The sequence below is a fragment of the Fringilla coelebs genome (assembly GCF_963513975.1).
Source record: "Fringilla coelebs genome assembly, chromosome: 19".
Lineage (NCBI taxonomy): Eukaryota > Metazoa > Chordata > Aves > Passeriformes > Fringillidae > Fringilla > Fringilla coelebs.
Genome location: NC_140045.1, coordinates 9589172 through 9613936, shown reverse-complemented (window position 1 = coordinate 9613936; position 24765 = coordinate 9589172). Strand labels below are relative to the sequence as shown.

Sequence of the window (24765 nt, the reverse complement as noted above, 5' to 3'; positions counted from 1 at the left end):
TGTGTTCCCTGGTTTAAATTAGGGAGTGTTTTAGAAGAGAAATTATTTCCTGCCTGTATTGCTAGTGAGCATATTGTCACCAAATTCTTTTTTATGTACCCCAAAACATTGATGCCTGCCAAAAATCTTTTGAAAATTTCTGGAAGAATCCAATAATCTTCTCATGGTTGGTTTGCTAATCCTGGTAAACTGGTTGTGCAATCCTGTGTGAGCAAATGAGCTGGTTTTCATGCATGTAGGACTCTACCCAAACTTTGGGTGCTGATCTGGAGCATGTGTGAGCCCATCAAGATCCAGGCTGTGTTATTTGAATGGTACTCCCTTGTGACCTCACTCTGGACTCTATTCCTGGGACTTTCTGTACATTCCTGTGTCTTCAAATAGATATTTCTTCACCTTCAAATCATAAATAATAAACCTAGAAGCTCTTCAATGTGAAATGTTCTCTGAGGTGTAGTGATCAATGGGGCCTTTTTACCTACAGCCATCCTGATAGGACATGGAATATATTTAGCCAGTGACACAGAATTAATTACTGTGTATTTCATCAGCTGCTCCTTTTGCAGGTCTCAAAGATGGGAAAGGGTTTAGCAGAAGAGATTAACATTGATGGTTTTTTACATATGGGGAAGTGGAGACAGAGAGACTTTAAGCAAGGTGCCAGGAATAGAGCCCGAATTCTGCTCCTGTGATTAAACTCTGTGATTCCTGCTGGAATAGACATTCTCTGTGAAAAAACAGGACTCAAATCTTTATCTAAAGCCGCCCTGCATTTGGAGGGTGGAGTTTTTATGGACAGAAGTGATGACCAGATGATTTTGCCTTGTGTTTCCAAGCTGTCGCCACGCTGCCATTGCGAAGTACTTTGGCGACGTCACCCCGCCTTGCAACAAGTGCTGTGACTTCTGCAGGAACCCAGGGGCAGTGAAAAGGCAACTGGAGGAACTGGAACGCTGCAGCAGCAGCTGGAGCAAAACCTGCATCAGGCCCACAGGATCCTCCTGGGATAGCGACCCAGAGCTCTACGAGGGTGGGAGGAGAGGCCTCAAAGGCTTCAGCAGGTCTGTACCAGAGAGGTTACACTCATCTCACAGGAGCCATCAGAGAAAAGAGCATCCACCAGCTGCAGGCCCAGACACTCCTATTTCCAGCACATGTTTCTGTGTGGATGGTATTCTCCTGTAACTTTCTGGCAGCAGCAGCTGGAATTTCATTTTCCACACACTTTGGCAGCCTTGTTCTCATTCGTGTTCCAGAGAACCAAAAGCTGTTTTGACAGAGCTAAGAATTGCCCTGCACGGTGTAATTGGCTCAAGAAACTAGCCTGAAATTTTTGAAAGCAGCAAGTAGGCTCAGCCTGGTCATAGTCACAAGGATCAGAAATGTTTAAACTTGAGACCAAGATGACATGGTCCAGAGTTCATTCCTGATTTAACACAACTGTCTGTGAGCCAGCAGGCCAGGGGCCACTGACAGGACTTAGTCACCACAGAGGATGTTATGAAGTGCCAGTGTCAGATTCTTCTGCAGATTGCTGCATTTTCCTATCAGGCTGACAACAAAAGGAAGATGTGCAGTGGAAAACATGATGAATTCTGTAAAATGCTTGACAGTGTGGAGGTGACAACTTCTATTTCCCCTTGTTCTCTGGCAGAGTTGCAGTGATTGTCCAGCTGTGTCAGGATGAAGTTTCTCTGCTGGCACTGCCCATGAAGCTGTGCCAGAATACACAGTGCTGTAGGCTGGCCAGGCCCTCTGCTTTACCTTAAAAAGCTTGACATTGGTACCTTTGTTCTTTGGCTAAGTCCAGCTGAGTCAGAGGAAACCAGGAGTTGTGAGCTAAGCCTGTGTTTGGTCTCAGGACCTGAGAAGCCACAGCTAATGCTATTGTACAGAACAGTGCTTGCCACTTGGCTTATTGAACTTGCCATGATCTGGTTGGATTTTTGCCTTGGAAGTTGTAATAGTTAGCAGCTCTAAAGCTCAGATTTGTGATACCTGTAAGTTTGGCAGCTGTGGGAGGCAGTGAACTCCTGGGCTACATCTGGTGAGGATCAGCTGCTGCATTTCAGTGTAGTAGAGATGGGGATTTTATTTATTGCAGCAGCCTGTGAACAAGTGAGGCTGAGGAATGGATGTTGTGCCCTTTCTGCCATCTCTGCTTCCAGGGCAGGAGGGACTGACAGATGGGGTACATGACATGAGGCAGTGACTCCTGAACCCCCTGGGAGCATCTGGCAGAGCTGCTGAAATGGAGCCCTCCATTCTCAGGGCACAAGTTACAAGCTCTTAGTTCATGCCACTGCCTCCTACTTTATGGGATTAACAAATGCTGTGCATTTTTGGAGGACACCCACTGCTGGTTGGGCAATGGCAGAGAAACTCAGAGTGAAGACACGTTCAGAAAGGATGTGGGATGCATCACTGGGGTGGCTTCCCAGACTTGTCCCCCAGTTCATGCTGCTGCTACAGGAATGCTTGTTCCTCTTGCTTTCCTGCCTTCTCCAGATATGATGAAGAGGGCAGTGGGAATTGGGATGAAGACAATGAGGAGCGTCGGAAACGGGAGTGGGACAACTTCTACAAGAAACAGATGAGTCTGCGCAGAGTGAGTTGGGGTCAGTTTTTAAGGGATGCTCAGAGGGTTTGCTCTGAGCTTATCTGACAGCCATAAAGGCCTCCTGGCACTGATGACAGTAAATTATTTCATCTTTGTGTTGCTTGTTGTCTTTCACTTCTTGTACCTCTGCTTTTGTCGTGTTCTCCATATTCTGGGCCAGTCCCATCATAGGAAGGAATTCAGCTTATTCATGTGCTGGTTTCTCTGCAGTGCTAAGCAAGAGGAGCCTGTTGGTTTTAATTCCCATGGTAGCAGTAAAAACAGATTTTCCCATTCAGCTTCTCTTAAATATTCCTATAGCAGAGGTGAACTTTTGGCTTTGATTCTCATTCTTTGTCTTCTTGGCCCTCTTTTGGCACGTATTCAATGTCTTTATAACTTCAGCTTTAATTTTCCCTGGAGCAGGGATATAAAACATATCTTTTGTGCTTCTAGATCTGCATATGTGTAGTAGGAATGGAAATGTTTGACTGATCTTTGTTTTCTTCCAGGGCAAAGAACCAGAAAAGGAAGATTTTGTTCCTCCAAGTAAATATCTCTTTGATTTATAATGGGTTTTCTTTGGGAGAAGAAAGTCTTATATTTTGCAGCTGCATGCAATTTGTACAGCATCACCACTGGAGGTATCAGTCCCTAGGCACAGAGGTCAGGCTTTTGGCTGTGAAAACTTGGCTGGAGGAGATGGACCACAGCTTAGCTTTGGTCAGGGTGAAGATAGGGAATGCATCTTTCTGAGCAACATTTCCAAATAAGCAAAAGAGAAAGAAAACTCTGTCTAACCTGACATTGTAGTGTTGGCTATTTCTGCTGTGGTTATGCAGCAGCAGCAGCAACCAACAACAACAACAATAATAATAATAATAATAGTAATGCTATAAGGAAACTGCTGAAAACCTTTGCTGTTTGTGACTGTGCTGCCTGGGGCCCTGTCTGGCACTGTTACAAAAGAACACTTGATAGGTCAGGTTATTCTATCCAGCCTGATTTTTTTGGTTGATATTGTGAGGAGGAGAAAAGATTTGAGTTTCCTAAGAGCCTTGAAGAAAGGTTTTCTGAGCTGGGAAGATTCTGGAAAGCTGTTAGTCCTAAACTCCAAAGTAGATGTTCTCAATCAGAGAAAGCATTCTCACTTTGGTTTCTGCCTACTCTTTTGGAGTGTGCAGCTTCTCCAGGTAGAAAAGGGTGACCACAGTGTTTCTTGGGGTGACAGTGCAGGGAGGAGAAAGCCAGGCAGTCCTGGACCTGCACCTCCTTGTGACAGCTGAGATGTTCTCCATCAGCCTAGCCCTGCCATGGCTCCTTTCCCAAATTCCTCTCCTGTGGCAGGTGCAGACTGTCCCCTGAAGGAGGCTGCCAGCAGGAGGATCTCCAAGCTCACTGTGAAGGTAAGTGATGTTGCAAAGATCAAGGCTTCTTCCTGGCCTGTCCTTGCTCCTTCAGGGGTGGAAGTCCAAGGGGCAGTGAGACTTCTGTAGAGCATGGCTGAGTATCCCATGTTTCCTAGGGCCGGGAACATTGCCTGAAAATGCTGGAAGAAGCTTTGAGCAACAACCAAAAGACTCCAGCAGCAGAAGGAAAATGGTATGAGATGAGGAAATAGGAGTGCATACTGAGTCCCTTAACACAGGGCCTGCTCTTCCCTGAGCACAATGACCATTGTAATGTGTATTAATTGTGCCCAGAGAAGAACAGGCCCTGTGTTAACACAATTAATACACAGGGAATGCTTTTTAAAGTTTTAAAAATTATTTTGTCCAAGGATGTCGTTTTACTTAACAGCATCTTTCTGGCTGTGATGTTGATCAGACCTGAGGATTCATGGCTGATCGCTGGTATCAGCTTGATCCCAGGAGTGGCAGTTCTTCCCTACCCCACAAGATGGGGACAGTGTACTTCTCAAACGGAGCAATGGGCAAGAGTCTTGATTTAAAACCGTTTTCATCACCCTTTCCACCCTCCATCAACTCACCACTACCTTCCTTAACTGGAAGTTATCACTCATTGTTGTAGTGGAGGGAGTGGATTTTGTACTTTCTGGGAGATAGTTCAGCATTAGTGTTCCCTTTGCAGATACAGAAGTGTGTCTTGCCAGGAATCACCCCAGCCTGTGTTTCAGGTCAGACCCTGGTGCCTGTGCAGTGGAAATGGAATATGAAGCTTTCCGGACCAGCAAAATGGCAAATTCCTACAAGGCAGCTGTGCTAAAGAAGGTAGGGACAAACATCTACATGTGCTGCTCCCTGGCACGAGGGAGCTCCAGGGCAAAGAGGGCAGAGTTTGTGTGGGAAAGGTGAAGGACATGCTCTGTTTTGCCCTGGGTATCTTACAAGTCTCTCTTCTTGATTTTGTTTCCAGGAGGGCCTGGAATCATCTCGGGTTCACATCTTTGTTGGCTTTACAGGCTCTGAAAACCTACATGGCAGTGCAAGCTTAACCAGATATGTTGTAGCAATACAGGGATTTGGGAGTTCCTCAGGCTGCTGCTGACACTGGAGAAATCTTGTTTATTTTATCTGGTTGCCATCATTCTCAATGATAATGTTTCTGTTCCCGAGGCAGGTGCCTCTCCAAGGCAGATACTTGTTTTGTTACTATGGCTTTTAGTATGTACAAAAGCAGGAATACATAAAGATTTCTGGCCATTAGAGAATATTTCTGTTCTCTTTTCAGGTGGCAGAAATCAATAAAGCCACCAAACAAGGGGAATTGTTCTCAGTCTTTGGGTCTGGAACAGGTGGTAACAGCAATTTGGAAACAAAATCTGATTCTTTAGCTGAAGGGGACTTTGTCCCTGCATCCCAGCTTCCCTCGGTGAGTACTGCTGGGATAGAGGAGGGAGTGGTGTGTTTTTCCTGTCTTTTTATAAATTTGAGTCCTTTCTGTGGCCACAACTGCATATTTCTATTGTAATTGCTTTTTCCTGTGTGTCACATTGTTATTAGTGAATATAATCTGTGTGCAAGCCACAGCTTAAATAAATTCTTTCTCATATTGCTCTATCCAAGGATGCTGCCTTGTTTTCTTACTGCTGGCCTAGGACTTCCACCTAATCAATTTCCCTCATGTCTCTGTTGATGGGTGTGATGATCAGTCAGATTTAGAGCCTCTCCCAGCTTACAGCTGCCCACACTAGTGTATTGTGTGCAGAAACTGAGCTGCTTTCATGGTGCTGCACTCAGGGATCTCATATCCAAAATTTCTTCTTCTTCCTGTCTCCCCAGTTCAAACCCAAGCGTGTGGGAGCAGGATTTCCAAAGAAATCCTTGTTCCAGACAGCTTCAGAACTGCTGAAGATCCAGGAGGAAAGTGATGTCAAAAAAGAATGTCCAAGTGGGCAAGACAACAGCAGCTACAGTCTGGACCTGGACACCAGAAACTCTGTTCTCCAGAGGGAAGAAACTGCAACCAAAGCAGTGGGTGAGAGTGGAGGGGTAGAACTACACCCAGAAAAGAAGGGGCAGCAACCCAGTCCAGACACAAAAAGTGCCCTTGGGGAGAGCCCTGCTAAGAAGTCCAAACGTAGCAAGAAGCAGCAAATGCTTGCAGAAGCAGCTAAAAAGGAATCCCAGGACATTTCCAAATTCTTCTCCCTCCCCAAAGCTGGCTCTAAAACCCAGAGCTGCAGTGTGGCAAAGGGAGATGGCTGTTCTGCAAGCACACTACCTCAGGTTTCTTCTCAAAGTGTGTGTCAAGAGAAAGCAACTCCTCAGGAAAACAGAGATGGCTCTGGAGACCTGACTGGGCAGTTCCAGGAGGAGAATAAAGAGCTGAGAGAAACAGAAGTAACACTGACTGAGAGAGGGGAGAATTCTAAGACCCAGCAGGCTGCTGAATCTGAATTCCTTGAGGAAGAAATCGATGTGAAGTCCAGGTAAAATCTTCACTTCTCTGCTCCCTGTGTTTTCCAGAGCCCCACCAGCCTTGTCCTGGAAACCTGTCTGAGGTCTCTTGCTTTACCATGCAGTCTCATGGGCCCTGACACTGAATGCAGAAATATTTTCACTGTGGAATGATTACAACTGCCTTCTCTCCACTTTTCCCACTAGTGTTGCTGAAGATGTTGCAGAAGCCGAGCTGCCTGTTGTGGGAGAAGGTGACAGTGGGAAGCGGCCAGGATCAGATGAGGTAAGACTTCAATGAATGCTGATTTCCTCTTTTTCCTCTGCTCATCTTGTGCCAAATTTCTCTCTGGGAGTGACACTCCTGCTCTGAGAGTGTCATTTACCTGGGGAAGGCCCAGCTGCCGTTGCAGCAGAAAGGAGAGCCCCAGTTGTGTTGCATTCCTGGTGTTTCCCTGCTGCCCTCTGGGCTGTGCCAGCACCTTGGGCTTTGTTCCCTCTTTGTGCAACTCATGTGACTGTGCCCTTGCTGGTGACTTGCCTGGAATTAGTGTCCCACCCCCTGAGATCTGTCACTAACTATAATTAGGGAGCTGCTTTCTCAAGGCACAACCACAGCCCAGAGACACACAGCACCACTGGGAAGTGACCCCTGCTCACAGCCTGCCTTGCCATTCATTGCCTGCTTCTGCCTTTGGCAGCTGAGACTGCCTGCCAGCTGTCCCTGCAACACTGCACTCTCCTTTCTCTTTCCAACTGAGCAGGAGTGTGGCTCTCCTGATGTGGCTGATTCTTCCTGAGGGGTATATTCTGTTCTCAGCAGACATCCTGAGAAATCTTTTCCAGTCAGTTTTCCTCTGTAGGACAGGGTCTAGCAATCAGCTGCCCCAGTATGAGCACAGGGTAGCTCTAAATGTGGTATTTTTGGAAGGGTTTTTTTCAAAGTCCCTTTGTGTGGGAAGCAGTGTCTGCACAGCAGGTTAAAAGCAGTTACAGAGATTCCTACTGGGTATTCACTGGAGTCACAGGCAGCAGGATGCTGCAAAGGTTTGTGTTCTTGGAAGGTGGTGGCTGCTTGGAAGGGCAATGCTGCCACAGGAATTGGTAGGTTTGATTTTCTTCTGTCCCCTCCCCAGGTTCTGGAAAGTCCCGCAAAAAAGCGGCTCCGGACAGCGGCAAAATCTTCAATTCTGACCCAGCCAGAGGGCAAAAGTGCTGGTCCAACAAAGAAGAAGGTGACTTTTGACTCAAACTTAGCACAGTGTGATAAAGAAGGAAGCAGCAAGACCATAGAGCCAGTGGCCAAAGGCATATCCCTCAAAGAGACTGCAGACATCGTTGTCAAGTATTTGACCCCATTCTACAAGGGGGGCAAATTTGCTTCCAAGGTAGAGTATAGCTCAAGGCCCTCTTTAGCAGAAGGAGAATTCATCTCTCTAGGGATCTGGGGCTCTGAGAAGGGGGAGATGATCTGGATCACAACTTTTATTTATGTGCTGTTTAAGTGACTCCAAGTGCAGCAACTCCCCAGACGAGTTGGTGTCTGTTGGTTCCACACTTCCTTGTGATTGTTCATATTTTCACATTTTTTAACTCCCACCTGTGAAGTAGGAACAGCTCAGGTTCGGTGCTGGTGTAGCTTCCTTGCTGTGCCCTGCAAGGCAGGATGTGTGTGCCTGGGCTTTTCCAGCACTGCAGGGCCAGCTGTGTGTGTTCAGTCTAGGAGGGGTTTGTGCCAGTCTGTGCTAAGGGCAAGAGAAGCATGGGAACAGACTGGTGAGGTAACTGTGTCTGCTTTCTGCTCTTCCCCAATGCTGCAGGATCTCTTCAAGGGCTTTGCCAGGCACCTGTCTCACTTACTGGCCCAGGAGCAGAGCCCTGCCCGCAAGACAGGTGTGTCTGGGGTTATTGCAATGCCAGATTGGTTCATGGCTTTACAGGGGCAGATGTCTTAAGTGTCAACTCAAAAGATGGTGTTTCCTCTCTTGCAGTGAAGGAGGAAGCACAAAGACTCATCAAGGAGTTTTTCAAAACAAGGCTCAGGTGTGAGAGTGAGGCGGACTGGGAGGAGCTGCAGAGCTTGGGGAGCTGATCCCTGCTGCTTGTTGGCTCTTCCTTCCTGCAGCAGCAGCACCAGGGGATGTGGAAGAACTCAGCCATGGAGGGTCTCATGAGACTGCAGAAATGAGATTTATTTTTCTTTTCTCCACTGCATTTTTGCTCAGTCGTGTCCTTAGTGACACACATGCAAGGGAACCATTTTTTGTGAACTCATGGTGAGTTTCCCCAGTAAGTGGGGTGCTGAAACCCTCAAGGACCAAGAGGTGTGAGGTTGTACCTGCTGGGTTTGTTGGGGGCTGCTGCCTTGGATGTTCTGCACTGTCTCCAACCTCTGCTCCCTGCAGCAGTCTGGGCAGGGCTCAGACTTTTCAGCTGGAACTCTGCTTTGGGATGGCACCTTGCTTTCTAAATGGCTCCTCCCCTTGCTCCCCCTCTCCCTCTTTCTTATTTCAGTGTCACCAATATGTTACAAGTTCTTATGCTTTGCTCAGGGCTGCCAGTGACAAACTCAATGCTTGAGTTCCCGGATGGAATATTTTTCTTTGAAGGGCAGGGGAGGAGCATTTTGTAATTACCATGGAGGCAGTGCTTGCTTTCTAAAGGAAGAGAAACTCAGATTCTTTTTCTTTTAATGTGAACTTCTTTGATTTTTGTCCAATTTTGTCTGCCCTTTAATTTAAATGGTGATACTCTTTCAGTATTAACCCCTGCAACACTTCCAGCCTTTGCTTGTAATCCCTAAAGCCATATTTGCTCCCTGTGCCTCTCCAAAAGTCTGCAGTGTAGGGGGCAGTGCTGCTATTACAGCTGGGTAGGGTTCTGCTGTGACCTCAAACTGACACTGTGGTACCTCTGCTGCTATGTTTATATGGAACCTGAACCTGATTCCCTGGCACAAGTCCTTCCTGTTGGATTTTTGTTGGGATCTGCCTCTATTCCAGACCTACAGGGGCTGGTGGCCTCAGGCCCTAGTGCTGCCAGAGGAATGTGCAGCCTCAGAGGCTGCCCAGGGGTCTGGATCACTGCATTCCACAGATGTATTTTTTTAAATGTTCTGAAGGGTATATGCAGGACTGACAATAAAGCAATGTTCCAACTGCTGTGGATTGTTCCTGGAAGATTTTTCTTACCACTCAGTCACACAGACTGCTCAGAGGTAGATCAAGCAGCACTCAAAGGGAAGCACCTGCTAGGGAAGATGCTGTAGTTCCCACTGGCATCACCTCATCAGCAAAAGTCTAACTGTGCATCAGGGCTTGCACTGAGCACCCTCAGATCTATCCCCATTCCCTGACAACAGTGACAACATTTTCCTCAAGCTTTGCCCATTACCTGCAGTTAAGTTTTCCCAGGTTAGATGTAAGATCTAGCATATCATACCTTCAGAACATCTCTGTGATTATTTTATTGCAATTTTCGAAAGGACAGTTACTCCTCAGGTCATTAGGAGAACTGTGGCAATAAAAATAAATTAAATATTTTTGTACAACCCAAAACACTTCAGTATAATACAAGTTCTGTTTGAAGAAGCTTTCTCCATGGGCAGGGAGCCATCACTGAAGTCTGACAGCTGCATGGCCATGACTGACTTCTTTATAGTAGAGGGAAGCATATGTATATAATTATGTCAGTGAGAAATTAATTAACAATAAACTTCCTTACCATTGCAGCTCAATCTGTGCCCTAGCATATGTGTTAATTGTATGATTAACACTGATCTGCTTTTCAATTAGGATGCTTTCTACAAATTGCTTCACAAATCCTGCTAGAGGATCTCTGCATATCAATTCAGAGACAAATCTGGCTCCAGGAAAACACCAGCAGCCCCTGCAGGCATTGCACAGCTCAGCTGGGCACTGGGATATACAAATCTCTAGCAAGCACCAGGCTTTGCTCGTGGTAATTAATTCAAAACAGAAAAGAGGAGTTGCACTGTGCAAAGCTTGAAGGCAAGTGCTTGCTTTGGGTCAGCTGCTCTTTGTTGGAAGGGGCTGTGGTGTGGAGAGGCCCTTGGGGTTTGTTTAGCCACAGCCTGGATTGTTTCAGGGAAGTGCTTGAGGGCTGAATGGAGGTCACGAGGGTTATGGTCACTCCATCCACAAACGCTGTGGTGGCATTCTTAGAAAGCAGCTGGCTGAGGTCATGGGTGTCTTCTGGAAGAGTTCTCTCCCAAAGACAGGTCAGGGAGCACCAACCAAGTTCAGAGAAAGGGAAACAGTGCTGTTTTCCTTGGCTGTTCTCCTCCTTTTAGGCTCTAGGAGTGCAGCTCTGTTTTATCCAGGATGACAACAATCGTGTGGTACAGTTCTTTGGCCTGTCAAAACACAAACCAGCATCTATCACTCTTTGCCCCAGAAAGAGCTGCTTCCCTTACTTAAATATCCCCATAAATCACTTCCCATAATTAAATATCAGCCACGTGCTGGGACCAAGCTGCACTTCAGAGCCTGGAAATGCAGTGTCCCCTTCCTCCTCTGGGACAGGAGAGAGGAGCAGCAACACCAGCCCTCAGCAGAGGCTCGGCTGGGCAGGGGAGGGCAGTTTGGGAGGTGCCAGGAGGAAGCTGCAGGCCCAGGCTGATCTCACCTGGGACAGCTCCAGCCACAGGGCCCTGGGGCTCTCAGGGGAGCCGTAGTGCAGCTCCAGGCCGGGCAGGCCCCCGTCGGAGATGGGCCTCAGGGTGCGCATCCTCTGCAGCTCCTTCAGGAGAACCACCCGGGACACCACCTGCACGGGGAAAGGCCACTCTCAGGAGCAGTCCCCAACGGGAAACCGTCTGATTCTCACCCACAAGTCACCTCAAGAGGGAAGGTCTGGGGCACAGGGCGGTGTGTGCAGGATACAGCCGTGAACTCCCACAGGATTGGCACCAACAGCACTGTGTTCTACACTTCGTTTTGCTGTGGATTGTCCTTGTCAGCATAAACACTGGCCTTACAAAAGAGCCCATGGCAATCATGCCTGTTGTACACTCTCTTGCTCTGGGCCAGTGCATTGTCAGAGTGGCTGTGATGTCCAGCCTCTTCCTTCACAAGCCACAGTTCACATCTGACAGATATCAGGGGGATTGTCTGGCATACCTGGGTGGTGCCATCCACCACAATGATCTCCTCCTTGTTCACACCAAAGAAACAGGGCACAGGGATTGTGTCATCGCTGATTCTCTCCACTACGAAGATGGAGTAGCCAAAGAAAGGCAATTTCATCACGTGCTCTAGAAGACAGCAAAAAGTGGCCTAAGGGCAGCAGCTTTCAGCCAGCAATTCACTGCACCAGCCTGGGATGGTCAAAGCTGCCAGTGTTCCCAAGATTTACTACATTAAAAAGTAATGTTGACAACTTCTGCCTCCTTCCCTGGCTTCTGAGACTCAGTTCTCAGCAGCTTGAGTGGATATCCTGTCCTTTTCTGACTGGGAAACAGACATGCAGCCAGAATATCAATTAAAACACAGCTTGTACAGAGCTCTGAAAATCCACTGCAGACTCCTACAAGAGATGGAACTTAACCATGATCACCGTGCTTGGGAACAAGATCTAATCCACAGTGAGGAGCTGTCAGGGAATTCCATTCTCATGGCTCATTCCAGGCTCCAGAATCATCAACAACCTCACGAATTGTCCCAAAAGTGCATTCAGAGCAGCTTCCAGGAGCTGAAACAGCTTAGAAACTGAAGTAGGTCTGGATGTCTCCTCACCTATGAACTGGATTTTTGCATCCTGTGGCTGGAGAGGCTGCCTTGTTCTCAGCAGTGTGGCCACGTGGCTCTGCAGAGCCCTGGGGCTGATGGAGGCCTGCAGGCTCTTGGGAGTGTATTGCTCCAGCTCTTCCCTGTGCCAAAAAACAGATTCTGATTCATCCCCTGCCAGATAAAATCAAACATCAGCCAGGGGATTAAGGGGAAGGAGGGGATGGGGCAACAATTTTCCACTGTTTATTGGGGAATGAGAGTGAAGGGGGAGAGGAAGAGCAGAACAGGTGATGCCTGCTTTGGGTAAGGTGGAAGGAACCATCAGAGACAGTGAGACCACCCTTGTCCACAGAGAATTCAGCTGTGCACCAGGGCATGGAGAGAAATCCCTCCTTTCTGGAGACAGCAAGAGCTCCTCAGTGCCCAGCAGGGTTATGACATTTCCCTGCTGCTGGTGCTTTAAGGGGATCTGATGGAGGCATTACCTCAACTCCAAGTCAAAGTGCATAAGGAAAGGAAGGAGTGGCAAAGTACAGCTTGGAACTGCAACACTGAAGGTTTCCAGTGTCCAGGGACAATTTTGTTCCCATTGGGCATCTCTCGACAGATTTCAGGTGTCCAGGGTTGAAACCTCTGACACTTGTGAGGGAGAACAAAGGATTCCCCAAATCATGAGCTCATGCCCTTCCTTCCTTCTGTTGCAAATCCATGGCAACCAAATGAAATGACCATGGCACCCTCATGACCCTCTGTGTTCTCCAGCACTGGACATTTCTTCATTATTCAAAGGGGACTTCCAGGTCCCTGCCCTAACCCCTGGGGTGCCTAGGGCCACCACAGAGAGATCCCCTCTGCCACAGACATACCTGGAGGGAGCAGAGTTCTTCTGCTCCACTTTGGCCCAGTGCTGGAGCATTGCCAAAAGGCCCACCTGCATCTCCATTTCTTTATTCTGGTTCAGCAGGATCCTCCCATTCAGGTAATCCCACAGCACCTGAGGGACAGCACAGCAAAGAGGCATTTGTTAAAGCTGTCAAGAGGGTACAGGCAAGTCTGGGCAGTGCCAGGCTGCACAGACCCACATCCTGCCTTACTGATAATGCAAAACAAAGGCTCTCTGAGCTGAGGAAGAGCCTGAGGAGCTGCACAGTGTGTGGAACAGCACAGCTCCAGGCTAAGGCCACAGGCACAGAGCCTTCCTGGCATCCATAGCTTCAGTGTTCAGTCACTCCCAGAAACAGCACACAAAGCCAAAGCTCTTCTGCTTTTTCAGCCCCCTTGGGACATTCCTGTTGGCTGGGACACCACATCTGTGCCTGCTGGGGAGGGTCCTGCTCTTGCTTACCTGTCCATAATGGACATCTGTGTAAACTTGGTTGTCAAAGTGCAGAGGTGTCCTCCAGATGAGCCTGCGTAAGGTCACAGTGACCAGCTTGTCCTCCAGCAGGTAATCATGGAGATACTCCTCCAGTTTTATTGGCCTCACCATTTTACCTATATGACACAGAGAGAGGGTCATCCATCCCTCTTGGTGGAGAGGCTGGGACTGGGGCCTTCCTGCCCACCTCAGTTCCACCCTGCCCTGAAGCTCCAACCATCAGCCATTCCAAAGGGACACAGAACCCCTCACCTCTCTCAGGAACAAGCAACACAGCCCCTGAGAAGGATCAATCCTTAACCCTAAAACAGAGGGAAACTGCTCAAGAGGACCCTCCCAGGAGGCAGAAAGGGTGGAAGAACTATTCCAAACAGGAGCTGTGATGCTCCCTTTTGCAGAGGCTGTTGGAAGAGAGAAGCTCCATGCTGGTCTCTACTTGCCGAGATTTTTGTCATCACTCCTGATAGCAAAGAGAACAAAGTCCTGTGTTTCTTGCTGTTCACCTATTCCCATCTGCTCACAGATCTCCTGCAAGAGCTCTTTGGCCACCTGAAGCAAGGAAAGAATGAAATGAACACCCTGACCAGGCAAGCCCAAGAGCAGGCAGACTTGCTATTCCTTGTCAGAAAAGGGATTTCCCTGGTGTGGCTCAGAGTCCAGACCAATGAAGGAACTCCCAGCTCAAACTCACAGTGAATGTCCTGATCCTGGTGAGGTACTCCATGCCTCCAGGCATCAGCACAACCAGCCGGCGGGCACCGTGCCCCTTCTGCAAAGGACAGTGTCAGGCAGCCAGACATGCAGGGTCCCATCAGCCCCACGTGTTTGTCCCTCCTTCCTCCTCCCTGCTGCCACTGCTTGCCCACAGCCCCTGCCTCTTCCCTGCCCCCTCCACGGCACTGCACCTCCCAAGCTCCTTCCATGCACATGCTCCATTTCCTCTCCTGAAACACCAACTGCCCCTGTCACATTGCATGTGGCACCTCCAAAGCCTCTTCCCTGTCCCCCTTCCCAGCACCCACCCCCCTTCCCTGCCCCCCATACCAGCAGTGCCTCCATCTCCACGGGGAAGGGGAGGTGCCGGCGGCCCCCGTACAGGAAGTTTTTGCGCAGGTTGCTCTGGCAGATCTTGGCTATATCTGCAGGAAAAGGAAAAAGCTCCACGTGCTGAGCCAAACAGAGAACTAAACATGGTGTCCTGTGGTGTTGGGTCATCCTGGCTGGGTTGAATTTAACCCCTTGTCTTAGGTTGCAAGATGTGGCTGAGGGTGCGTGTTCTGTTGCCATCTGTCAGAGCTGGGGCAGTTCTCTGCTGTTCATGGGGCAGTTTTTTCTTTATCTCTCCCACAGCCAACCCTCCCTCCAGCAGATCTCTGCTGTCCATGGCCAGTGAGTGTCCCTGCAGGGCTGATCAAATTCCATCATCCCATGGGGAGATGCTCTGCCCAGGGCAGGAGCCAAGCATTCCTACCTGGATACAATCTGCCCTGGAACAGCACAGCAGCCTCTGCCCACTGCATTCCCAGAGGAGCAGCTTTCTCCTGCCCTGCATTCCCAGAGGGAGAGCAGGCCCATCTCCAGCAGCCCTGGAGCTCCAGAGGAAAACTCCCCCCTTGTGCAGGATCCTGCTGCAGCAGAACCACAGCTGGCACTGCAGGAGGGCTGAGCCCCCATGGGATGGGGCTGTGCCCCCACCCTGACACACAGGGGGACAGGGACTGCTCTCACTCTGGCACTGTGGGTTTGTATTTCTGCATTTCTGTTTTGTTTTTTTTTTTTTCTAGTAAAGAACTGTTATTCCTACTCCATATCTTTGCCTGAAAGCTTCTTAAATTCAAAATTATAATAATTCAGAGCGAGGGGTTTACACTTTCTATTTCAAGGGAGGCTCCTGCCTTCATTAGCAGACACCTGTCTGTTCAAACCAAGACACCCCTGGTCGCTGCTAGGAGAGCAAAGAGACTTGACCTCACCTTCCACCCTGCCAGGACACATCCAAACATGACAGTGTTGGGGACAAAGGAACAACAGGATGGGGGGATTAGATCTGGAATATTTGCTTTACAGGACACAAACAGTCTTACCATGGTGGCTGCTGGATGGATCACTGCTGGCCAGCTGCAGGAACTTGGTGGCATAGGGCATCAGGACTTTGGAAGGCAGGAAGTACCCAGTGAGCAGGTTTAGGAGCAACCAGCCCCGCAGCTCGCTCTCCCTGCGGATCAGAAAGGACTGTGGGCACCTTGGGACAAGACAATTCCTGCTCTGAGCAGCTCAAAGTGAGCTTGTGCCCTTCTGAACACCTCTGGCAGATGGCAGAAGTGTCAGCCCTTGGTCGGAGGTTTCTTGTGCTGAGTAAGAGATTGATTCAGTTATTCCAACAGCCAGCAAAGAAAGGGAACAATCAAGGCCACTCTGATGCCACTGCTGCCACCTCCCAGGGCAGCATGGGGCCAAGCCAGTCCTTGACTGGTGTTCATCAATTCCCCAGGGCTGGGAGGAGGAAATCAGGGCTCTGAGCAGCACCATGAGCAGGAGCCAACAGGAAAGTTTACTGGTGCCCAGATAGGTCAGCAGCCAGAAATATAAGGAAAAATATCCCCTAAAGTGAAAATGCCAGACCCAGTGACTGGCAAAATTTCCTGAGTGCTCAGCAGGAGCTTCAGCACTGGAGCAGCTGGGGACAACCCATCATGAGGGGACACCATCCCCCCTGGCCCTGGTGTCCCTGCCGCAGATGGTTCCTCTCCAGCTGTGCCCACACAGGAGCTGGCAGGGCTGGTACTCACTGCTGAGGGTTGTGGGTGACCTGCTTGATGACCTGGCAGTAGATCTCATCATGCAAATTCTCCTTCTCCTTGCACAGCTGCATCCAGAGAGGAGAAAACAGCATCAGAGAGGGGATGAGAGCAACAGAGACATCCCCATATAATTTCTATGCCCTTCCTCTCCCAGCTTCAGAGCTCTGCCAGTTTGGCTTAAAGTTTGGGCTTTGCAGCCTCTGGTCTGTAGTGCTATTTAGGCTCAAATGAGGAGAGAGCAGAGGCGGGTTGTGCTCTCATCCAGACAGTGATATCCAGGGAAGCCATTCACATGCAAACCCTCCCCACAGTCTGTTTCATCTCCCTTCCTCATGCAGAAGGTGCCATTATGGCTCTCCCTGCTCTTTTCCTTCCCAGCAAGGTCTTGGCTCTCCATTCCCGTTGGTGCTTCTGCACTTTTCCCAGGGGAAGCTCACAAACCTGAAGGATTTCATAGATGCATTGGACCTCAGCCTGGTGCTTGTGTTTTGGCTGATCTCCCATGAATCTCATCAGCGCTGCAAGGCAAAGCCTGGCCTTTAGTGTGAGCTGGGGTGGTTCTGCCATGGGGTTGGCAGTGGGCAAGCAAATGTCCTGAAAACTTCTCTGCTGTTATAAGGCTTGCAGTGGACACGTGGAGTCAGCCCAAAGCCCAGGCAGAGTGTTGTGGGACACTTGGCACTCAAGGCAAAGTCCCTTTAGCTGGAAGCTTTCAGCAAGCACAGGGGAGGTTTATGAACTGCAGAAATGCCTTCGAAGGGGCCCTCCTCACCCAGTTTGCACTCCCACTGAGCCCCCCAATGTCTGTGTGTGCCCACCCTGACCACCCCAGTCCCCCCTCTGCAGTGCTGTGTCCCAGGGAGGTCCTTACTCTGGAAGTTCTTTGTAGCCAGCTCGTTCAGCTCGCTGTCAGAGTACCGGAGCAAAGACGCCTGGATTGGGACCTGCAGGGGCAGAACACAGGGACAGAGCAGGGCTGTGGGTCACACAGAGCTGTGCTCTGCAGCCTGCACCACACACTTGAGCTGCCAGGATCCCACAGGCAGCACCAAAGGGTGGGGGACACCTAAACTTGTCCAGAGACTGCAGCCAAGGATCTGTTCTTGGCCATGTGGGGACAAAGCCAGAGGCAGTGCTGGAGCTGGGATTCTGGCTGGGGCCAGGGGGAGAGGCTGAGCTCACCTTGGTGTGCTGCACCAGCTCAGCCACATTCTTCTTCTCAGCAGATGTCCCCTTCAGGCTCTGCCTAGACAGAGGAGAGGGAACATGCAGTCCAAAAAACACCCCCAGAAAGATCCTGGGCTGGGTCAGGCTACCCAGGTCCTGTTTGGGAGGGAGCTCAGGCTACTCACACGGACTGAGCCTCTCGGAAGTAGGCGGTGGCAAAGTCAATCATGGTGTAATGGTCACCAGTGGGGACGAACATGGTGCTGGTGGCTTCTGGTGTCAGGCTGAGGACAGAACTCTGCAGGAACACCACCAAACCCACCCTAAAACATCAGCTGAGGAACTGCAGTATGTATTCTCAGCTGCCAGGCCTCATCTGCGTGTGGTGCCTCCCCTCCAACACTGTGATGGATTTGAATGTTTCATCTGCAAAGACTAAGCACTCATCATCTTCCCTGTGCCCTCAGAGGTCAGACACTACCCGAGCCATGGACCTACCCTGGCAGCTCCCACTGAACCCAGCCATGTCCCCTGGGTGTCCCTCCCCAAGGATTGCTTACCTCCCTGCTGGTGTTCCTGCTCTCTGGAGGAGCTCTTGTGTTCTTCCTCTGCTCCCCCCGTCTGTCCATGCTGCTGCTGAGGTAGTCAAAGGCAGGAGCCAGCTGCACCAGGCTGGTGGGGAAGAGACCACAGCGGCCACCTGTGGAGCCAAACTGCCACCCTGGAAAAGCAACAGAGAAAGGGTCAGGAACCAGGGCAGCTGCCAAGAGAAAAGAGCACTGAAGCTCTCTGCTGGCAAAGGAGAGCATCAGACTCACCAGGTTTTCCTGCATCCTAAGGAAACACACATACACACACACACATATATATATAAATATATATATATTCCTATAATTGAGGCAACTGGGACAAGGCTTGTCTGGCAGAGCTGGAGGCTGATGATGCCAGTCCACCTTGTATTCCTCTGGTTCTGGGCACCATGGATCCAGGTGCAGGCCCTTGATCCTGGTCCTGCCAATCCCAACACACCCCCTCACCTGGCTCCACGCCCTGCACGGGCAGCAGCTCGATGAGGTCACCCTTGTTGAAGCTGAGCAGGCTCTTGTCATCCACGATGTAGCTGCGCAGGGCCACGACATAGTTGGTGTCCTGGGGAAAGGCCATGGCCAGGTCAGAGCTCGTCCCAAGGATGGGAAGGGCTCGGATCATGGCATCCCATGGACAATTTCTGTTTCATCTGGGAAACCACCTTCATTCCCTACTGCACTCCAGCTGCTGTCTCACCTGCCTCAGCTCCTGCATGAAGAGCTCCACCATGGCCTTGATGCACGCAGCCTTTGGAGAGTGCAGGATGAGCTGCTCTGCCTTCAGGGAGAACTCCAGGGAATTGCTGCCTTTCATCTCCACTGACAGTACCTCTGCAAAGCTGGGAACACAAGCCAGCATGCTCAGGCTCCTTCTGCCAGAGTTTGGGATGCAGAATGTGGGGATGGGAGCCCATTTCAAGGACTGGGAATGGAGACATGCCTCAACATTCTCCATGTTTGTCTTCCTCCACCAGCTGCTCATGGCTTTCACCCTGAGGAGCTCCCTGTGATGGCACACGGAGCTGATTCACCCCCAGCGCTCACTTGTTGTGAGCAAAGCTCAAGGTAGGAAGGAAAAGGAGAAGCCAGACTCATTAAAAGGAGGGTCAGTGAGTCACAGCTGGCTTAGGATAATCCTGGAGAGCACAGCACAGCTCGGAATTTTCAGCTCCCACATCCAGTTTGCCCCCAACACCCTGCCAGACACAAACTCTCCTGCAGCAGCCAGGGCCCTTTTGCTCACCAGTAGCTTCGTAGGATCTTGAGGTGCTCAGGATGGTATCCAGCTGCTTTCTCCACCTTCAGCAGCCTCATGCCCCGGTGAGAAACACCCAGGAGCTGCACATCACTTCCCTTTTCACCCTGTAAGGGAAGTGCAGCACAGAGAACCGAAGGCTCCATCCCACCTGCACAGGTGGCACCAGGGAAAGGAGATGCCAACAAGGAGTGTGAAACCCTGCAGGGTATGGAAGGTACAGAATCGCTGCAGTGTGGCCAGGCAGGGGCATAGAAAGAGTCAACTGGAGCCACAGCTAAAGCAAGCCCAGGGTCTGGTGAGAGAATTAAGGCTCACCTGAACTGGGAAAAGGCGGGAGAAATAGTTGGCCCAGTTGTCCCGAGCAGCCACTACAATCCTCTTCTTTATCCCATCCTCCTGAATGGACCGGGCATTGTTGCCAACTCGGAACTCCGCTAGCAGGGTTACAGAACAGTTACTTGCTTAGAAAGACAAAGGTGGCCAAGTCTCCCTCTTCCCAGGGATTTATTCCCAGCAGTCCTGTGTTCACAGCACAGCAAACTGTGGAAGCCCAGGGCACTGGGAATATTGCTCTGTCTGCTCTGGGGTGCCCTGACCCCCAGGGCAGCACTGACTGTGACCCTCATTCATGGGGAAAGTTTCCTGGACTTCAAGATAACCTAGAATCCACAAAAGTGTGAAATAGATTATAGAGAGCAGTGTAGGTGTGTCACTAGGTGAGAAATTGAGGTTTTGGGATTTTTAGTGTTGTGGATGGAAGCAAGATGGAGGGCACAGGGTATGGTCCTGGGTTTCTTCTTCCTTCTTCTTCATGGGTTTGGGTGGCATTTTGTAATTGGGCAGAAAAGTACCCATTGCAGCTCTGTGGGATCAGTTATTGGGTTAAAAGGGAAAATAATCTGGGTGTCAGTTCTTAATTGGATAGTTTGGTCTTAAAAGACCTTGTAACAAGAGATTGTTGGCCATTTTGTGCCTTCTAATGAAAAGCTGCTGAATTCACAGTAATGAGACTGTTTTACTGATAAGAAATAATAAACACTTGAGTTCGAACATGAATTACTGTCTCAAGTGCCTTCAATCCCAACCCAGAAAAACCAACGACTGGTACCCCCACAGCAAGCCACATGCAGAGGGGAAAGGACACTTGCACATACCAGTCTACTACCAGTTTCTATCCCTTTCTCCATGAAGATCATGTCAGAGATGACAGCTGGAATTTGAAACTAATCAAAATCCTATCCTTGGGCTTCAGTTTCCTCTTCCCACAAGAAACATTTCAGAACAAAGTTTTTCTGGCTCACAGAAATTCCAGGGCCATTTGGAATAAACAAACATTCTCACACTGTTCTCTACAAATGTGCTTTCCTGCTGCAGTGACAAACATTTCTCCTCTACCCTTAGTACTGACTGAAAGGGTTGGAGGCCAGTTTTTCATTCCAAACCAGAAGCTGGGATGGGCACAGAGGGGAAGGGGTGATGGGGCTGTTAATTACCCAGCAGGTCTTTCATCTTGCGCTTCTCCTCCCTGGAGATCCGAAAGCTGGACTCAGAGAAGGTGTCACGGATGATCTGCAGAGCAAGGGAACAGAGAGGCTTCCATTGCAAAGGCCACACCTGGCTGTGCTGGAGCATCTGAGGCTGCTAAACTGAGTCTCAGAGAGGAATGAACAGGGACTGGATGGATCTGGGGTAGAGACTTGCACTGCTGGTGATGGAGAAGTGGAGGTATCTCATGCAATGTAATTATGGAGTGCTTTATCCCCAGAGACACAACTGGCCTTGGGCCACACTGCAGTGCTTACCTGTTCACACAGCAAGTTCAGACAGTAAGGGTGGCTGAAATTTTCTTTGGGGTAAAACACCTGCAAGAGGAGGGCAACAGTGGTGTTACAGATATTGCAGAAGTAGCTCCTGGGGATGTTTTGCAATCCATACGCCCTGCTGCCAGGGAGGAGTGAGTTCATCTCCAGGGACAGGCAGGGAGGAGACACTGAATGTAAAGAGTGAAGGATCAGGAGTGAAGGACCAAAACCTGAGTGGTCAGACCAAGGGATGAGCCCTGGTGAGTTTAGCACACTCTCCAATACTTGATTATAAACACATTTGTACTGTTTTAACAAGAAAGCACCCGGAAACAACAAATTCAGTTCTAGATGTCCCAGTGCTCTACAGAGGGAGGAAAGGACAGGTAGAGAAACTGAGACACAAGTGTCAGTAAGGCAGAGCAGGACCCAGGTTCCCCATGACATGATCCCCTGCCCCCAACTCCTGTGTCTGTGATCCCAGAATTATCTTTGTGCTCTTATCTTACACTGAGTGCCTATGACCAAAAAAAACCATTTTAACCAGAGATGGGACAAGTTCCCCCCACAGCCGATCCTCAGCTGAGGAACTGAACCTCTTTGCGCAGAAAAATTTTCCAGGCAGGGTCAACATAGGAAAAGCTGACACTGGTGGTGAGCTTGTACAGCTGGGTCTTGATCCCATCATCACCTGCCACTGTCACAGCAGAGTCTGTGGGGGGAGAAAAAGCAGTGAGGATGGGCTGTGAGGGTTACAAGTTCCTTTCCACCCACCAAAGACCTGCCAGGAGAAAGGAGGCAGTTCCTGATGGAATATTCCTGTCAGGGAATCTCCTAAACCAGCTCATGTCAGCACAAACCAGTCATTCCCAGAATTTCTGGTAGCATTTACACTTCCACTGTCTAGCCACAAAGTTCATTGCTAAGAACAGAAACACTCCAGGCAAGGGGAGCAGTCTCAGCCTCCCATGCGAAACACTCCCCTGGTGTTTGAGGTTGGAGACACAGGTTTCACTTTGTGTCATTGTAAACAGGCTGCTAAAGGTTTCAGAGGGACATAAAAGTTCTCCCCTGAGCTTGGAGGCTGCAAGGTTCTGGTTCAGGGCACCCAAAGCTAGTACCAGACTGACTCTCTGCAGATGTGTTAAAGACAGGCTCAGTCTGAAGGCAACTGCTCAAAGTTCTTAATTTGTGAGGCAGGAATGTCTTCATTTAAGCACTTCAAACTTTCAAAACTTCAGAGTTCATAGACAAATAATGTAGTCTTTCCCATACTTCAGCTGTTTCTATATCACTGTTCCAAAGCATGAAGGAATTTTTCAGGCTAATCCAGTTACTTTGATTTACTTTCACAGGACTTCCTAAAGAATAATTTTTTAAGAGAGGAGGAGCTAACAGGGAAATCCTTTTATAGGAGGGAAGTTGCTGCCAGATGGAGTCCTTCAGCAATGTGTTTGACTGACTGTTCCTTGCAGGTTATGAAATGTGATGCTGATGAGAATTTTAAACAGCTTGAAATACCTTGGTACTGGTATCCAATGTATAAAATTAATTCAGGCTCACACTGAAATTCAGAGGCAAAACTAAGACTGACTAACACTTCCAAACTACTACTGATAAGTATTGGATCTACCTTTTTTAGAATGGGAGCATCCAAACACTCTTTATGTGTCCGAGGGCTCCAGGCTCAGCCTCCCTCTGAGAAACATTCCCTATTCCTCAGCCTGTCTCTGAGATCCCTCCAGAGGTTTGTAAGGTGAAAGACCTGGCTTCCCATTCCTCCCTGGTCTAAAGTCCACCCACTAATTGCCACTTTGATAATTATGCTGCAGGCAAACAATAAAAGTATTATGGGCTGGACCTTGATAAAGATGTAGCCCAAGGACCTTTCTATTTTTAGCTGCATTTTTCAGAAGGGAAGAGTTAAGAGCTGGGAAGTGCCATGCTGGTTTCTGGGCCAGGCTGGAACTGTGACACCTCTGATTGCTCACAGCTGAGATTGCACCATCTCACACAGCTCAGTCCCTGGCACACTGCCTCATACCAGGACCTGTGCCACGACTCTCCTGGGCTGATTCCAGCCCCATCCCCTCCCTGCCCTGCTACCAAATCCCTCATGGGTGAAACCAATACTCACCCTTCCCTGTGGGTTCCTGCCTGCCTTGGTCCTCAGGTGTTGGTGGGGGAAGAGAGGGAGCATGAGGGGCCTGGGCAGCTGGGGAGGCACCCTCTGGTTTGAAGATGGACAGGAGAGGCAGCTGCTTTTCCTTGATGGAGCTGGAAGCTGGGCCTGGCTTGGGCTTAACAGGTGGAGGTATTTTCTTCTCCTGTGGCACAGGAGATGTCTGCAAGACAAAAAAACCCTTTGAGCCAGTCTTTCCCTGCATTCCTGGGCTCTGTCCTGACACTGCTGTTCTGAATCATCCTGGGGTAGCACCCCACCCCTGGAGCAAGATCTGTGTGAACAGCCCACCACTGCCTTTAGATCAACACAAAATCTACAAAGAGATGATCAACCAAACCCAGAGGACCAAGTATTTGAGATCAAAGCCTCCAGTTTGGAAACGAAAAAAGGATGTTAACAAGCCAAAGCCTTGGTGCCAAACGTGGACAACATGAGTTGCTTGCTTCCAGATCAGCCTTTAGCATCTGACAATAGGACTTGCTGCTCCAGGGACTTTTCTTCAGGACCTCAGATGACTTTACAGACTGGAGCCAGTCTAGGGTGGGCAGGACCATGGTGTGAGCTCCCAGCTATCTCACAACCCAACCAGAAATCACCTGGCTGCTACTGCAGCACCAGGGAGATCCCAGCCTGCTGGAAATGGGATGGACAGGCTCTCTCTGCTGAGCTCCTGAAGTAACCAGAGAGCAAAGAACTCACTGATCGCTGAGGTGAGAGGTTCATCATTCCCAGCTTGGCCAGAGCTTCATTTTTGGGGTCGTTCTTCTTTATGAATGGCTTGGATACTCTCCTGCAGGGAACACAGAACAGCATTATGGGCTTTGGGCACAATGGAGCCACTGGCAGAGCTGAGACAGAGACCCCCACGTCCCTCCTGCCCACTGTGGGGATGCCACACTCTCACCTGCTGGGCTGGATGGGCTGGGGCTCGGGGGCTGGTCTGCTCTGGTACATTTTGATGATGTTCCCGATCTCGTGGCTGGGTGCAGGACGCTTCTCAGGGCCTGAAGGCTTCACTACAGGTGGCTCCTTCTTTGGTTTTGGTGTCTCCTTTTTTGGCTTTGGCTCAGGAGGTGGCAGAGGGGAAGCAGGAGCTATTGGGGTGACAGTTTTAATCAACAGACCAGCAAAGACACAGGAGAAATCCCTTTATTTCACTCGACCTTCCCTTTATTTTCCTCTGATGCTGACTGCAGTGGCCTGACATTCCTCTTTCCTCTCCTGTCAAGATGCAGACTCCAGAAGAGTCAGATCCTTTTCCTTTTCTGCCTAAATCCTGGCCTGATGTTCCTGGAAAGTTCTTCCTTGCCAACCTGCTTGAGCCTGCACTGCACAACATCTTACCTGGCTCTGGTTTAGGGACAGGCTTCTCTTCTTT

General features: G+C 49.6%; 2 protein-coding genes across 6 annotated transcripts in view; one reads left to right on the top strand and one right to left on the bottom strand.

Moving 5' to 3' along the window:
* The window catches only part of RECQL5 (RecQ like helicase 5), a 37690-nt gene extending 28146 nt beyond the window's left edge, over nt 1-9544 (top strand). For 3 of the 5 annotated variants that reach the window (XM_084218623.1, XM_084218624.1, XM_084218622.1), the window contains exons 9-20: nt 837-1061; nt 2509-2608; nt 3112-3148; nt 3947-4005; nt 4125-4201; nt 4737-4830; nt 5291-5431; nt 5842-6491; nt 6667-6745; nt 7596-7847; nt 8280-8352; nt 8451-9544. In XM_084218623.1, coding sequence (XP_084074749.1) covers nt 837-1061; nt 2509-2608; nt 3112-3148; nt 3947-4005; nt 4125-4201; nt 4737-4830; nt 5291-5431; nt 5842-6491; nt 6667-6745; nt 7596-7847; nt 8280-8352; nt 8451-8551 — 1888 coding nt within the window. In that variant the 3' untranslated portion in view covers nt 8552-9544. The remainder of the gene's footprint in view (nt 1-836; nt 1062-2508; nt 2609-3111; nt 3149-3946; nt 4006-4124; nt 4202-4736; nt 4831-5290; nt 5432-5841; nt 6492-6666; nt 6746-7595; nt 7848-8279; nt 8353-8450) is intronic. The other 2 variants (XM_084218625.1, XM_084218626.1) reach the window with 2 other exon arrangements.
* Nucleotides 9545-10774: 1230 nt separating this feature from the next.
* MYO15B (myosin XVB) overlaps nt 10775-24765 on the bottom strand; it is a gene marked incomplete at both ends in the record, with an annotated part of 43644 nt that continues 29653 nt past the window's right edge. The window contains 26 exons of the mRNA XM_084218779.1: nt 10775-10834; nt 11107-11247; nt 11601-11734; nt 12216-12349; nt 13076-13203; nt 13555-13703; nt 14028-14136; nt 14279-14356; nt 14632-14726; nt 15672-15802; nt 16377-16453; nt 16830-16906; nt 17260-17332; nt 17571-17634; nt 17741-17853; nt 18116-18276; nt 18593-18704; nt 18840-18981; nt 19386-19504; nt 19716-19834; nt 20894-20969; nt 21203-21262; nt 21799-21914; nt 23340-23547; nt 24087-24177; nt 24292-24481. Coding sequence (XP_084074905.1) covers nt 10775-10834; nt 11107-11247; nt 11601-11734; nt 12216-12349; nt 13076-13203; nt 13555-13703; nt 14028-14136; nt 14279-14356; nt 14632-14726; nt 15672-15802; nt 16377-16453; nt 16830-16906; nt 17260-17332; nt 17571-17634; nt 17741-17853; nt 18116-18276; nt 18593-18704; nt 18840-18981; nt 19386-19504; nt 19716-19834; nt 20894-20969; nt 21203-21262; nt 21799-21914; nt 23340-23547; nt 24087-24177; nt 24292-24481 — 2957 coding nt within the window. The remainder of the gene's footprint in view (nt 10835-11106; nt 11248-11600; nt 11735-12215; nt 12350-13075; nt 13204-13554; nt 13704-14027; nt 14137-14278; nt 14357-14631; nt 14727-15671; nt 15803-16376; nt 16454-16829; nt 16907-17259; nt 17333-17570; nt 17635-17740; nt 17854-18115; nt 18277-18592; nt 18705-18839; nt 18982-19385; nt 19505-19715; nt 19835-20893; nt 20970-21202; nt 21263-21798; nt 21915-23339; nt 23548-24086; nt 24178-24291; nt 24482-24765) is intronic.